Source organism: Neolamprologus multifasciatus, chromosome 15, assembly GCF_963576455.1.
Source record: "Neolamprologus multifasciatus chromosome 15, fNeoMul1.2, whole genome shotgun sequence".
Classification (NCBI taxonomy): domain Eukaryota; kingdom Metazoa; phylum Chordata; class Actinopteri; order Cichliformes; family Cichlidae; genus Neolamprologus; species Neolamprologus multifasciatus.
Genome location: NC_140453.1, coordinates 40,530,822 through 40,545,507, shown reverse-complemented (window position 1 = coordinate 40,545,507; position 14,686 = coordinate 40,530,822). Strand labels below are relative to the sequence as shown.

The 14,686-nt window shown below is 39.5% G+C and overlaps 1 protein-coding gene across 1 annotated transcript in view; it reads left to right on the top strand.

The window, feature by feature from the left end:
• The window catches only part of opn5 (opsin 5), a 34,217-nt gene extending 20,120 nt beyond the window's left edge, over window positions 1–14,097 (top strand). Inside the window, exons 2-5 of the mRNA XM_085132996.1 lie at window positions 6,939–7,109; window positions 10,115–10,449; window positions 10,550–10,785; window positions 12,413–14,097. Coding sequence (XP_084989122.1) covers window positions 6,939–7,109; window positions 10,115–10,449; window positions 10,550–10,785; window positions 12,413–12,479 — 809 coding nt within the window. The 3' untranslated portion in view covers window positions 12,480–14,097. The remainder of the gene's footprint in view (window positions 1–6,938; window positions 7,110–10,114; window positions 10,450–10,549; window positions 10,786–12,412) is intronic.
• Window positions 14,098–14,686: the final 589 nt, after the last annotated feature.

Genomic DNA, 14,686 nt, shown 5'->3' with positions numbered 1-14,686 from the left:
TACTCTTTAAAATACCAGTATAGGGAGGATAGAGCAGGTTTAACTTTATTAGATTGATCAGTGTTGCTGAACTATGACATATTTTGGACGCAGTGTATTTTTTACATACAGGTATAACAGAATAGCTTTAGTGTTGTTATTTATTTAAACTTGAGTATAAACTTATACAAAATGCAGCAAGATATTAAAAAAACGTTTTGTTGATTAAAAAACACACTATATCGGATTCATATCGGTATCGGCAGATATCCAAATTTATGATATCGGTATCGGTATCGGACATAAAAAAGTGGTATCGTGCCATCTCTATACAGTATATGTACAACCAAAATTGCAGAAGCCCTTTTGTTCTAAACTAATTAACCATTACCTCCCAATATATGCCCCCACTCCTTTGTGCATTTTTAACTCATCTCAAAAGGAACTTTCTGTCAGTATATATACTATATACTACTTAAATATACTATCAGCAGAAGACCTCAGTGCCCTCAGAGTGTTTTTATTTTTGACTGTTGGCTTTTAATTACTTTCCTGTCAGCTTACACAACTATGGATCAATACATACATAATTATTAAAATTTGGAAAATGAGTGAAAATAATTCATTATCAGACACCATTTGTGGTGATGGAGGTGATATAATTTTATTACATCACCTCCATCACCATCATATACATTCATTTAAACATCGTTACATATTTATACCTTCCATAATGCTCCATCCTCTGTGTTGTAATCTTGACTATTCCTCTTTGGTTCACTGGCTTTCTCACTAAGCCTTTTTCACTGGGCCTTACAAGGACATGCTGTGGTCTCCCTGATCATTGTAAAAACAATACACCATAAATAAAAGCTAGTACAGTTATGCTTTTGGCATTTGAAAGATAACACAATGGTCAGTATAAATATAAAACAGAAAGCTTTACATTTAGTCATATTCATAATGGAAGAAGAGTCCAGGACCAGTTTCTCTAGATTAGAGGACACATACATTAACATTATGAATAATCTCCATTATTGAAATTATTTTTTTTGCAGTGCAAGAAATAAAGATTATGAGGTCATTCAGACGTGCTTGTAGTATAGCATCAAAAACTGGTTGCCATAATGAATTACAATTAAAAGATATTCAGTATATTCATGAGCAACACTTAGACGTCCCATTAATTTAATAAAGGAAAAATCATGTTATCTGGTAGTTGCCACGAGGAGTGTGATCAGAACCAGTGCACAGGGGTTTTGGGATGTCTGCTCCGAAGTCCAAGTGCAACGTCTTCACTGAGTCTTCACCCTGACTGTTGAGAGCCTGGCCTGAAATAATTTTGGTCTTCACTCTGCTCTGATGTAAGAGAGCAACTTTTAAATGAACTGACCTTAATGTGGAGTGCTGGAGGGAGGACAAGAATCCTAGTATGGATTGCATACAAAACATGCATCTTGAATTGGTTATCGCCAATCGTTATGGCTGAGTATGGGAGAGCTCTGTAAAGTTTGCGGTTTCCAGTTTGCATTGCATTTTTTCCAAGTTTCATACAGCTTGGAGAGTAAATGGTGAGTGAAGACACTGACTTGCTACGGGGGAGTCAGTGTCTTCCATGCAAACTGAATGTGGCAGTCTGCTAAATACTTAACCAATCACAGATTTTCACCTAATGACAGCCAGCAGCCTCCAAATACCACTCACCACCACTCAGAGAATGAAAATCCCCCATTAGATACTAGAGGTTGACTGGAGGTTGTTAACCAGCTTCTAGGCTTATTTGACTGAGGTCTTAATAAATCTGCCCCTTAATCAACGGATTGTTTCATTTCAGCAGAATTTTAGAATGTAAAGCTTTGAGAGATAACTTTTGTTATTGTCCTTATGCTGTCTTACCATGCCACAGCCTTGCTGCTATATCTCTGAATAATAACAATTTACATATTAATCCTTTCCTTGTGACCCAGGACAGCAATGGTCAACATTACACAAACCAAAGAGCAAACAAAAATGTTATTTATTTATGGGGGTAGAAATCATGTCATGACTGAGTAATATATGTAAGTCTTGTTAAGGCTACAAGCAAGTGAGCAGGGGTGTGGAAGTGTGTGTATAACCCCTGCTGGCTTTCAGTGATTCCAAGAGAATATTTGGGTTATCATGTCTGGAATGCCGACTAGAGATTCTTGGAACGCGGTGGCTTTTTGCCCATCCAGCTATCTAGGAAGAGGGCCCACATCTGACACAACAGTCAGGAAGTCAGTGTGGTGTGAGCGATACAGTGGATCTTTGTGTTAAGCTCTGTAGCTCTTGTGGTGTGTGAAGGATATTTTGATCTCAAATCCCAAGACAATTATCTGTCCACCATAACCTTCACATAAACTGTCTGCATTTTACGGAAGATTCATTACAAGAATTACTCCTAATGCTAAAGTCAGTATTATCATATTTTCCTTATTGCTGTTCAGTAATGAGAAACTAAAGTGAGTTGTTACAAGAACTGTCTCATGTGTGATACAGGACATGGAGGGAAAAGTCACATTTAACTTTTATCTCCTGTTGCTTAAAAATGCAGCACTCATAACTGTTGTTAAGGCGGCGTAAAAAGAGAAAAACTCACAGTCACAGCATAAAGAAAGTATGAGGCTTTATGTATTAGGACACAATGAGAAAATCATCAACTTTTAGCAGGTCTCAAAATGAGGTAAATACAACCTCAGATGAACAACAACACATGATATGTACTGGGCCATAGCAACACATCCTGTTGTGTCAATGTGCTGACACAACAACAGCACGTCGTTATTTATTTGACAGAAATTGAACCAAAATACAAAAACAGTGAGTGAAAGTCCCCCCTTACTGCTTCCATAAGAATTAAGAGAGTAAGTAGAAGCCAGATGCTGCTAATCAAATGCACTTCATTAGATCATTACATGAGTGTGAGCACCTCTGTAAAGGCAAAGCAGACAGTTTGGCAGTTTGTTGGTCTAGGGTTTTTAGATGTGGAAGACACGAAGAACGACACGAGCAGTGTTCTTAAAGAAGCCAATAGAAAAAGCCATCAATCTCTGAAGGATTATAAGGCCAGCTCCAAACTATTTGAAGTCCATCTTTATAGAGCTGAAAAGATTATTCACAGATGATTGCCAGTATTTCCAGAAGTGGAAATCCCAGGAAATTCACCACAAGGGCAGACTGTTGACACAATAAAAACACACACACAAACACACACACAAAACAAAAACAAGATCCATGTCTGTCAGCCTCAGTTAGTGCTTAACATTTAACATGCTATTAGAATAATACTGAACAAATACGGCTTATTTTCATGCAGCCATGCTGTTCGCTCTAACAAGGACAGCATGGCTGCATGACTTAGATTTGTAAAGTTGCATTTGACCTCTTTTTACCAAAATATTCTTAAGTCAAATGTGAGACTATCTATACAACAGCTAGTGCTTTGGCCAAATTGGACCATGCAACAGGACAGTGATCCCAACCAGAGCAGCAATCTACAACAGAATTACTGAAAAACAAATGAATCAGGGTGGTGCAGTGGCCCAGTCAAAGTCCATACCTCAATCCAACTTGGACCTCAAATAGAAGCCTCAATGTAGCAACGTTGTAAAGAAGAGTGGGCTAAAAGTTATACAGGAATCTATTACTTCAAGTCATTGCTGCTAAAGATGGTTCTACTACCCAATTAACCATGGGGTGTACTTAGTTTTTCACACACTGCTTCTGGCTTAGTTTTTGTCAAATAAATAATTCCATGGTGTCATGTGCTGTTGCTCATTTCTGGTTGTATTGACTTAATTGTAAGACCCGGTAAGGACTAGATATTTTTTATTATGCCCTGATACATAAAAGCTTAGAACTAACAGACGGTGTACTTTCTTTTTTTTACCATGACCAGTGTTAGGAAGGTTACTTTCAAAATGTATTCCACTACAGATTACAGAATACATGCTCCAAAATGTATTACGTTACTCAATGAGAGTAACGTATTCTGAATACATAATATATTATCAAGCTTTTTACAAAATACATAATAATAATAATGGATTGCATTTATATAGTTCTTTTCTAGACACTCAAAGCGCTTTACAATTCCACTATTCATTCACTCTCACACTCTCAAATCTTAATATAAAATGAGTAACAGTAGGGTGGACATTGAGTAAGGCTGCACTTTTTATAGCGATCTCGTATAGAAAACTATTCCGCGCTTTTATAAACGGCTCCGAACCGTAGTAAAGGGAAGTCTGGCTAATATATGTCGGGTTCATAACCGAGCTCACAAACTAGCTTTACTTTGTTGTCTGGGTTAACTTTGCTAGTGAGAGACAGAGAGAGGCATTGAAAGGCTGCTCCAACAGAACTTATTGTTTCGGGGAGAACTTGAACATAGTGTATAGTCGAGACTTAATAGTTTACTTACAACTGGGCTATGCCTGTCACACTCTGCCTATTAAATTTAAAAATTTAAAAAAATTTTGAACAATAATTTTTAAAAATATTTTGTCACATCATTATGTGGGCTGAAAGTAGAGGTGACATGGACCGCAAGATTGAGACACAGGCATTAGAGCCTCTTAATGCATGCTTTGTTTGGGTTTCCATCGGCATTCCACGCCTAACATATGAAACAGGAAAAACTGCCATGTAATCCATTTATTTCAACAAAGTAACTGTATTCTGAATACCACCTTTTTAAACGGTAACGGAATACAATTACTCATATTTTGTATTTTAAATACGTAACGCTGGTACATTTATTCCGTTACTCCCTAACACTGACCGTGACTGTATCTTAATGGTAAGGCTCTGTTAAAAAAAGATTACAAAGACAGTTACAATTATTAAATTATGTAAATAAAGAATAACATTTTGAATTTTAGGTTTAGGAATTGAGTCATTTAACTTTTGAGCATTTAAGCATTGCAGAAGGAATAGAGTGTCGAACATACAGTGGGGCAAAAAAGTATTTAGTCAGCCACCGATTGTGCAAGTTCCCCCACTTAAAATGATGACAGAGGTCAGTAATTTGCACCAGAGGTACACTTCAACTGTGAGAGACAGAATGTGAAAAAAAAATCCATGAATTCACATGGTAGGATTTGTAAAGAATTTATTCGTAAATCAGGGTGGAAAATAAGTATTTGGTCAATAACAAAAATACAACTCAATACTTTGTAACATAACCTTTGTTGGCAATAACAGAGGTCAAACGTTTACTATAGGTCTTTACCAGGTTTGCACACACAGTAGCTGGTATTTTGGCCCATTCCTCCATGCAGATCTTCTCAAGAGCAGTGATGTTTTGGGGCTGTCGCCGAGCAACACGGACTTTCAACTCCCGCCACAGATTTTCTATGGGGTTGAGGTCTGGAGACTGGCTAGGCCACTGCAGGACTTTCAAATGCTTCTTACGGAGCCACTCCTTTGTTGCCCGGGCGGTGTGTTTTGGATCATTGTCATGTTGGAAGACCCAGCCTCGTTTCATCTTCAAAGTTCTCACTGATGGAAGGAGGTTTTGGCTCAAAATCTCACGATACTTGGCCCCATTCATTCTGTCCTTAACACGGATCAGTCGTCCTGTCCCCTTGGCAGAAAAACAGCCCCATAGCATGATGTTTCCACCCCCATGCTTCACAGTAGGTATGGTGTTCTTGGGATGCAACTCAGTATTCTTCTTCCTCCAAACACGACGAGTTGAGTTTATACCAAAAAGTTCTACTTTGGTTTCATCTGACCACATGACATTCTCCCAATCCTCTGCTGTATCATCCATGTGCTCTCTGGCAAACTTCAGACGGGCCTGGACATGCACTGGCTTCAGCAGCGGAACACGTCTGGCACTGCGGGATTTGATTCCCTGCCGTTGTAGTGTGTTACTGATGGTGACCTTTGTTACTTTGGTCCCAGCTCTCTGCAGGTCATTCACCAGGTCCCCCATTGTGGTTCTGGGATCTTTGCTCACCGTTCTCATGATCATTTTGACCCCACGGGATGAGATCTTGCGTGGAGCCCCAGATCGAGGGAGATTATCAGTGGTCTTGTATGTCTTCCATTTTCTGATGATTGCTCCCACAGTTGATTTTTTCACACCAAGCTGCTTGCCTATTGTAGATTCACTCTTCCCAGTCTGGTGCAGGTCTACAATTCTTTTCCTGGTGTCCTTCGAAAGCTCTTTGGTCTTGGCCATGGCGGAGTTTGGAGTCTGACTGGTTGAGGCTGTGGACAGGTGTCTTTTATACAGATGATGAGGTCAAACAGGTGCCATTCATACAGGTAACGAGTGGGGGACAGAAAAGCTTCTTACAGAAGACGTTACAGGTCTGTGAGAGCCAGGGATTTTCCTTGTTTGAGGTGACCAAATACTTATTTTCCACCCTGATTTACGAATAAATTCTTTACAAATCCTACCATGTGAATTCATGGATTTTTTTTTTCACATTCTGTCTCTCACAGTTGAAGTGTACCTCTGGTGCAAATTACTGACCTCTGTCATCATTTTAAGTGGGGGAACTTGCACAATCGGTGGCTGACTAAATACTTTTTTGCCCCACTGTAAAGGGTTTGCCAACCTTTAGCTACAGTTCAACACCAACAAACACAGCAATGTTAAATGCATTACTTGCATTTAACATTGCTTCAAGCAGTTTCTTCTATCTTTTGCTCTCCTACATCCAGTCATGTTTCTGATCTGCAGCTATTTAGCTCTGTTGTGATATGTTCCACAAGGTTTTCTCCCTGAAAAAATAGAATGTATGTTTCAATATGCTACATGTTGTCTGTTTACCATTTTCAACCAAATATTTCTCTTTGTCCCACCCCACTCCAACACTACCTTCTTTTATGATCTTTGTCTTCATCCTTTTTCTCTGCCCACACACTCTCTTTTTCTGTTCCATTTCCCTTCTACTCTGTCTCCTATTTATTTTTCCTCACAGTGACAGGAAAGCCCTTTTTCATTGTGTCTAGTTTATCCCACCGCTGGCTGTTTGGCTGGGAGGGATGTCGATTCTATGGCTGGGCAGGCTTCTTCTTTGGATGTGGGAGCCTCATCACAATGACTGTGGTCAGCCTGGACCGGTATCTCAAGATTTGCCATCTCCGATATGGTGCGTAACTAACAACTCAGCAAATTTTCATAAACATCAGATGTTCACGTACACTTACATACTTTAAAGGGAACCAAAGTGTTTTGCCAGTAGCTCAGAATTAAAAATACCCTGACTGGGAGAGCAACATGGGGTTAGTATCTTGCCCAAGGATATTTGGCATGCAGACTAGGGTTAAGCCAGTAATCGAACCACCAAGCTTCCGAGCAGTGGGTGACCTGCTCTGCTGCCTGAGCAACAGCCACCCCTGTAAACATACAAAAAGACATACTAAAAAAAAAAAAATGAGCAGAAAATGAGTGGCTGTTGCTTGAATCTTATTCGACAGATTTTACCTAACCAAACACAAGCAGATGCAACCACCAGGTACTTACTTAATTGTCCAGTATGCTTATAAATTCACCAGTATGCTTATAAATTCACCACATAACAAGACATCCATCCTTTTTTCTCCGTTTTATCTCTGTAATTTTTTTTTTATAATTGCGTTGATCTTTTGCTCATACTGAGGCTGCTGGCTTGTGACTAGCTCTGAGCTTTGGGAAGCTTTAGCTTTACCAACTTTTCCTTTAGCCTCTTAAAAATGTAAATTTTTAGCTGGGTGAGGTAATATAAGTTTCTGATTAGGTTTATTGTTGAATGTTTTTATGATGGGCCCCCTGCAAATAACTGTAATAAACACTTTCAGTCACAGTTACAATGCTAATTCCATTTAACATGTACAGATGTTGCAAACCTGGAATATGTACAGTGGTCCCTCGCTATAACACGGTTCACCTTTCGCGGCCTCGTTGTTTTGCGGATTTTTTTGTGTGCAATTATGCATGTTGTTTTTGTTTCTTTGTTTTACAGCTCATGATGTTCTGGGTACTGATTGGCTGTAGACCATTGTCAATCAATCTCGTGCTGTGTCTCCTGTACACAGTGTTGGGAAGGTTACTTTTGAAATGTATTCCACTACAGATTACAGAATACATGCCCCAAAATGTATTCTGTAACATATTCCGTTACGTTACTCAATGAGAGTAACGGATTCTGAATACTTTGGATTACTTAATATATTATCATGCTGTTTACAACTACATGAATGTACTATTGCTGTGTGGTTTATTACTGTTACTGAAGGTCTGCGGCTCCGAACCGTAGTAAAGGGACCTCTGGCTAATACGTTGGGTTCTGTGTCGGGCTCGTAGCCGAAAAATAGCTTTACTTTGTTGTCTGGGTCAACTTTGCTAGCGAGAGACAGAGAGAGGCGTTGAAAGGCTGCTCCAATGGAACTTTTTGTTTTTGGAGGAAAACACGAACACAGTGTACAGTCAAGTCTTTATAGCTTACTTACAACTGGGCTCGTCAGGCACTCTTCTTGGCTGCAGTGGTTATTATTATATTTACATGCTTCCAGCTCCCGTTTTTGCTCGATGACAGCTCGTACTTTTCCTTTTTCTCCCTCCCTCGCTCACAGACACATAACATGTATGGCAGTCCATTCTCCCTGCAGCACGGACTACACTGCCTATGATGCTACATTCTTTAGCGCTATACCGGTAGCATTCTGCCTATTAGCTTAGCACAACAACAACAAAAAGGCGCTCTCTCACCCAGGGAACACGCAGAGAGAGAGCGTCACCCTGTAACCATGGCAACCGTAACGCTGCCACCTGGAACAACAGAACGTAGCTGTCAAACAAAACCCAAACAGTCCTGACCCGCCACAATATGAAACAGGGAAGTACCGCCGTGTAATCCATTTATTTCAACAACGTAACTGTATTCTAAATACCACCTTTTAAAACGGTAACTGTAACGGAATACAGTTACTCATATTTTGTATTTTAAATACGTAACAGCGGTACATGTATTCCGTTACTCCCCAACACTGCCTGTACAGTACAGAATGTGTTCAGCTTGTCAAATTTACATAAATCTTTGATCGCTAGCAGTGTGTTTCTGAAGTGCTGTACTGTATGTTTGTAAGTTTTATGTCCAACAAACACAACATCAACAAAACGTTTTTCACCGTCAAAGGCACCTGAGGTGAAAAGTGTGAACATTTCCATGCCCTTCTGAGAAAAGTGTGTAGTGAGGGATTTTACAGCCTTAAAACATCTAGAACAATTGTTAAAAAATGGCTCTACTTCGCAGATTTCACTTGTCGCGGGTTTTTTTTAAGAACGTAACTCCCGCGATAAACAAGGGACTACTGAATTTGTTGACTTTCATGTAAAAAAGATATGAATAGGTCTGCAGTCTAGATCCAAACCTGTGACTATAACTACGTATTTAAATTCTCACAATTTAATAAAATGAGTTATTCCTGAATCACTGGCCATTTCTTGACAAGGTTTAGATTTACCTTCACATGAGTTATAGGCCATAAATGATGCTCTAACAAAACATCTGTAAGCCTGTATTGCACAAATATCTAGGTTCATGATCTACTGTAGGTGCTCCTCTTACTTTTTATTTTCCATTCAGTTCCCACACTATTATAGTGTACATCACTATAATGGTGTGGGAACGCCCCATCATAAACATCAGATTAAGGGGGGCTCCCCATCATCTGATGCAGCACTGCACTGCACTGTTTTGTAAAGGGATGGGGCTTTTAGCCTCCGGAGTATAGTATTTGTTATTAGCCTATAACCACAGCTAAGCCATTATAACACTGTATTGTAATTCTTTTAAATTAAATTCCTTTTCAGTCATTCATAGTCAAACACAATAATACAAATGTGTAAGATCCCAGAATTAAAATATTCCACTACAGTAGTTTAATACTTTTTTTTTTGTTTACTGATGTCAAAAACATACCTTTTGATGTGAAGAGTCATTGACTACAGATTTTTTTTTTTTTAATACTCAGTATTTTTCTAGGAATTTTTGTGAGTCTCCTACTAAATCTAATGCTCTGAATCCTTTTCATTTGTGGCATAGAAAATTAGTCTGGCAGCCAAAATGTACCATTTAACCAACATTAGTCTTGGGGTTTCTTTCTCCAATCCTAGGTGCATGGCTAAAACGCCACCACGCGTTCCTTTGCCTGGCCTTTGTATGGGTGTATGCAGCCTTCTGGGCCACAATGCCCCTGGTGGGCTGGGGAAACTACGCCCCGGAGCCCTTTGGGACCTCTTGTACCCTGGACTGGTGGTTGGCTCAAGCCTCAGTGTCTGGCCAGAGCTTCGTCATGGCCATTTTGTTCTTCTGTCTTATACTCCCTGCAGGGATCATTGTCTTCTCTTATGTTATGATCATCTTCAAGGTCAAGTCATCTGCTAAGGAAATTTCACATTATGATGCACGCATCAAAAACAGCCACACCCTTGAGATGAAACTCACAAAGGTAGGTCCAACATTAGTGATAATGGAAGTAGAACAAAGAGCAAAGATTTTTGAGTGCTACTCAGTCCAAATTTATGATCAGAATATTATTTTGTGTCCAGGTTGCAATGGTGATCTGCACAGGCTTCTTGATAGCCTGGATCCCTTATGCAGTGGTGTCAGTGGTGTCAGCATTTGGTGAGCCAGACTCAGTGCCCATCCCTGTGTCTGTTGTTCCTACGTTGCTGGCCAAATCCTCCGCAATGTACAATCCCATTATCTACCAGCTTGTGGACCCGAAAATCTCAGCCTCCTGTTTTAAGGTTATGAAGAAACGAAGGCATTTTAGAAAGTCAAGGTAAAACTAGCCTTTATACATACATAAAGACATTTTCTGAAATGTTTTAGCAGTGGGAAAATTTTTGCCTTGATGCTTTCTGCTAGGAAACAATCTTTAGCCCAGAACAGATCATGGTTATAGGATTTCACCCTTTCAAAAACCTCTTATGGAGTCGAACAAATCCTTGGCAATCAGGATTCAAAGAAAATAATCTGTGCTCAAAACTATTTCCAGAAAAGTGTTTAGCACAAAATATAGGATTAATGCTGAGGCCTTGAGATTAGTCAGCAACTCTCTGGCAACCTCCGGTCACTGGGAGAAAATGTGTATTCATTGACTAACTGGCAAGTGGTTAGTGGTTAGAGTATGGTGCACCAGAAATCTCCTTGCAATTGCTTTGGTGACTAGCGGGATTGCTGTCAATGATAGTTTGCATGGCACATAACAGCCTGTCTGCCATGCCATGCCAGCCTGTCTGTAAAACTTAGTAACTAATCAGCAAGCAGCAGCAAGAAACTTGGAAATATGTGATGAAAACTGGAAACAAAAGACAATGAAGACCACTTACCATGAAAGTCAATGTAAATGGTAAATGGTAAATGGCCTGCATTTGTATAGCGCTTTTCTAGTCCTTAAGGACCCCAAAGCGCTTTACACTACATTCAGTCATTCACCCATTCACACACACATTCACACACTGGCGATGGCAAGCTACATTGTAGCCACAGCTGCCCTGGGGCGCACTGACAGAGGCGAGGCTGCCGGACACAGGCGCCACCGGGCCCTCTGTTGGACCTTGTGAAATTTGTTGGTTACAGCGGTAAGGGTACAAGCAACTATGGGCAACCTCAGCAACCTACTACTAGTGACCAAAACAATCACAGGGAGATTTTTGCAATGTATTCTTTTTGTGACCAGTTTCACATAGTGACAGTATGGAACCGCCCCCAGCCACCTGCCAGCTGGCCACATCTGGAACATTAGATTTTTCCCTAGTAATCAGTGCTTGTTAGAGGGCTAGTGACTGGTTTCTAGGCCTGAGTGACTAGGTCATAGCAATCTATTTCACAGCACTGCACAGAAAAGCAACGACTTACAGTTGGTCAGGGAATACTCATTTTTCTCTTGTGACCTGTGGTTTCTAGGTGGTCTGGTTGCCCACTGACCTCTAGGTTTGTGTGACTGGGGCCTTAGGTTTTGGAGCAACCTCTATAAGGTTAGGAATGAGTTTTATTTTAGCCACATGCTAAATAGGTACATTTCATAAAGTAGAGACACAAGCCTTTAGGGGTTGCGTCAGGAAGGGCATCTGGTGTAAAAAATCAGATCATATATGCGGAACTACCTGTTTTGACTACCCTTTATGAACTTGGGGGCAGCTAAAAGAAGCTAATTAAACTTTCAGATAATATCCCAAATCTTTTGATTATAGTTTTTATTGTTAAAACCTTTTGCATTTGGGTGTTTCAAATTGACAGAAAAGTGGACATTAACCGAACCCAAGCCAACCCTACTGGTAAACAATGACCTTAGATAGTTTAAAAGTTTTATACTTAAAGGTTTGCTTCACAATTTTTATTTTTTGCTTGTGTATTGGTGAGCTTTTTTGGTCTGACTATTCTATCATATGTTCACATCTCTGCAGGTTCTATGCCATTTCTGGCTCATTAAAAGACACACCACCAGCCAAAGAAGTCCACATTGAGGTGTGAGATAAATGTGAAGCTACATGACCTCTTTTTACCGCTTCTATTTTGGACAGTTGGACTTGTTCCCTGTCCTATGTGCTCTACCAATCACTCTCAACATTTTCTGTGACATTATGGACTGCATACATTTGTTCCCAAGTATCACAGCTTGGTTTTGCACCCACACTGGATATCCATGCAACCCTCAGCTCCCAACGTCTTACTTGGAAAACATCTTTCCTATGTGGTGTTCTTCCCATGTGGTCACTTGAATGGTGTTGTTTTACATTGGCAGTGTGCATGTGATAAACCTACTCTTTCAGTCCCCCCCCCCCCCCCCCCCTCATTATTACAGACACATTGTTTGTCAATGTTATTAGCAAACAATGCACATCTTACTGACTTACGAGCATTTTTGCTACCAGCTCTTCGCCACTGTCAACCCAAAACTTTTTGGTGGAGAAAAAAAAAGTAAAACTATTACAAATATTTCAAAGGTTTCATTTAAGCATATTTCAAATGCTCAACTGCAATTTAACACTGCAACAACCTTAGCACATGTAAGTCATGTGCCAGTGTGGCCTCAAGCTCAAAGTATCTTTACTGTTGTCCTTTGTACTCTTACATGTGTGGCTTCTATACTGTAAATATATATCAAAGGCAAAAGGCACTGGATCGCCTTACTATGTTTTCTTCAGCTATTTACTACACAGAACCAGTTATGTCACTTTGATTCATAAAAGTAGTTAAACTAACATTGTTACTTTTAAAACAAAGCCATTTTATCTAATTGTAGTGAATTTTTGCAGAAACCAATCATTTAAAGTGACAACACCTAAAGTTTTTTTTAGTTCTATTTTTCAATATTAACTGTTGTGGTAATGGGCACAGAAATAATAATAGCTAAATCAGGGACCATTTTTAGTGTGTTCATTGTTGGGTGTTTTTTTTTTGCTAATGCAAGAAATAACAGGATTCATTAAAGAGTAATGCTGAGAATCCGATTTTTAAAAAAATCTTGTATATGTGTAATAAGTATGAAATTATAGCTCAGAGGCAATGGGCTTTATCTTAGCAGAACAACAAGTAACACTACTACTACTTGTTTAATCCAGGTACCAGTTGATAAGTTAAAGGTGATAAATTATTGTTTCTTGGGCAGTTGTGTACTAAAACCAATTGTAACATTTGTTAAAGATGTAGTTTGAGATTTCAGTTAGTCAGCTTTTGATTTCTCTGTAGACTATATTTTCAACTTTTAGACTTTTCATCTAGCCTTTCTCCTTGACTGCAATTTTTTGTACATTTGTGTTAAGCTAATTTTGTTTCTCAATTGTAGCTTCATACTTATAGATACACGAGAGTGACATCTCTCAGTTGACTGAGAAGACATCTAATTTAAGGATCGTTTGAGACAGTGCTATTGCTGGTAGTTAATTGGCTAGCTAGCAATTGCTTGCTTGCCATTGCTACTTATATTCTAATGGAATTGCATCCAAGCATTGGGAAGTCATTTATATCTAACTCTGTGAGTTCTAAGTCATTATCAGTGATGACCTTAGTCATGTTTGTGTATTCCTTCCCTTAGCATAGCCAAATACCTACCCAAAGAGATATAAACATGGTACCATGAATCTGCCATTAGGCCTGTTAGGTTCAATATTGAGGAGGGGGAGAGGAGGTAATCAACTTCCATAATAACAACACTGGTCCGGCCGGGTGGAGTCAAACGATGATTTTAATGCACACGCGTGGGAAGATCGCCCGCTGTACGCAGACAGCGCCGATCCCCGACTTACAGAGCATAAGCAGGTGTTTTATACCTTCTGGGCTTAAATTTACTACACCCCTAAACGTCACTCAGATACAGTTCATACATAGGTTTCAAAACCACAATGACTTAAGACAGTTTAAAAATAACATTGTCTCCATCTCCACAGCAGATGCTTCCTGTCATCTGACTTTCACTTCCCGTCTGGAAAACCAAACTGTTCCTCTGTTTGCAGAGACAGCTAGAAACTATTCCTCTTTTACAGAGACAATTTTAGAGCTACAAGCAAACATGATTAACCTCTCACCTATAAATGAGATAAAGTCTACTGTGTGTTTGTGTCAGCATGAACTGCACTCAGTTTCAACTTGTAACCTTTTCCACCAGACAGAAGGCCAGCACATACACATTTCAGATTATAACAAGCATTCAAAAGCATTTAAGATTATAGATTTAACTC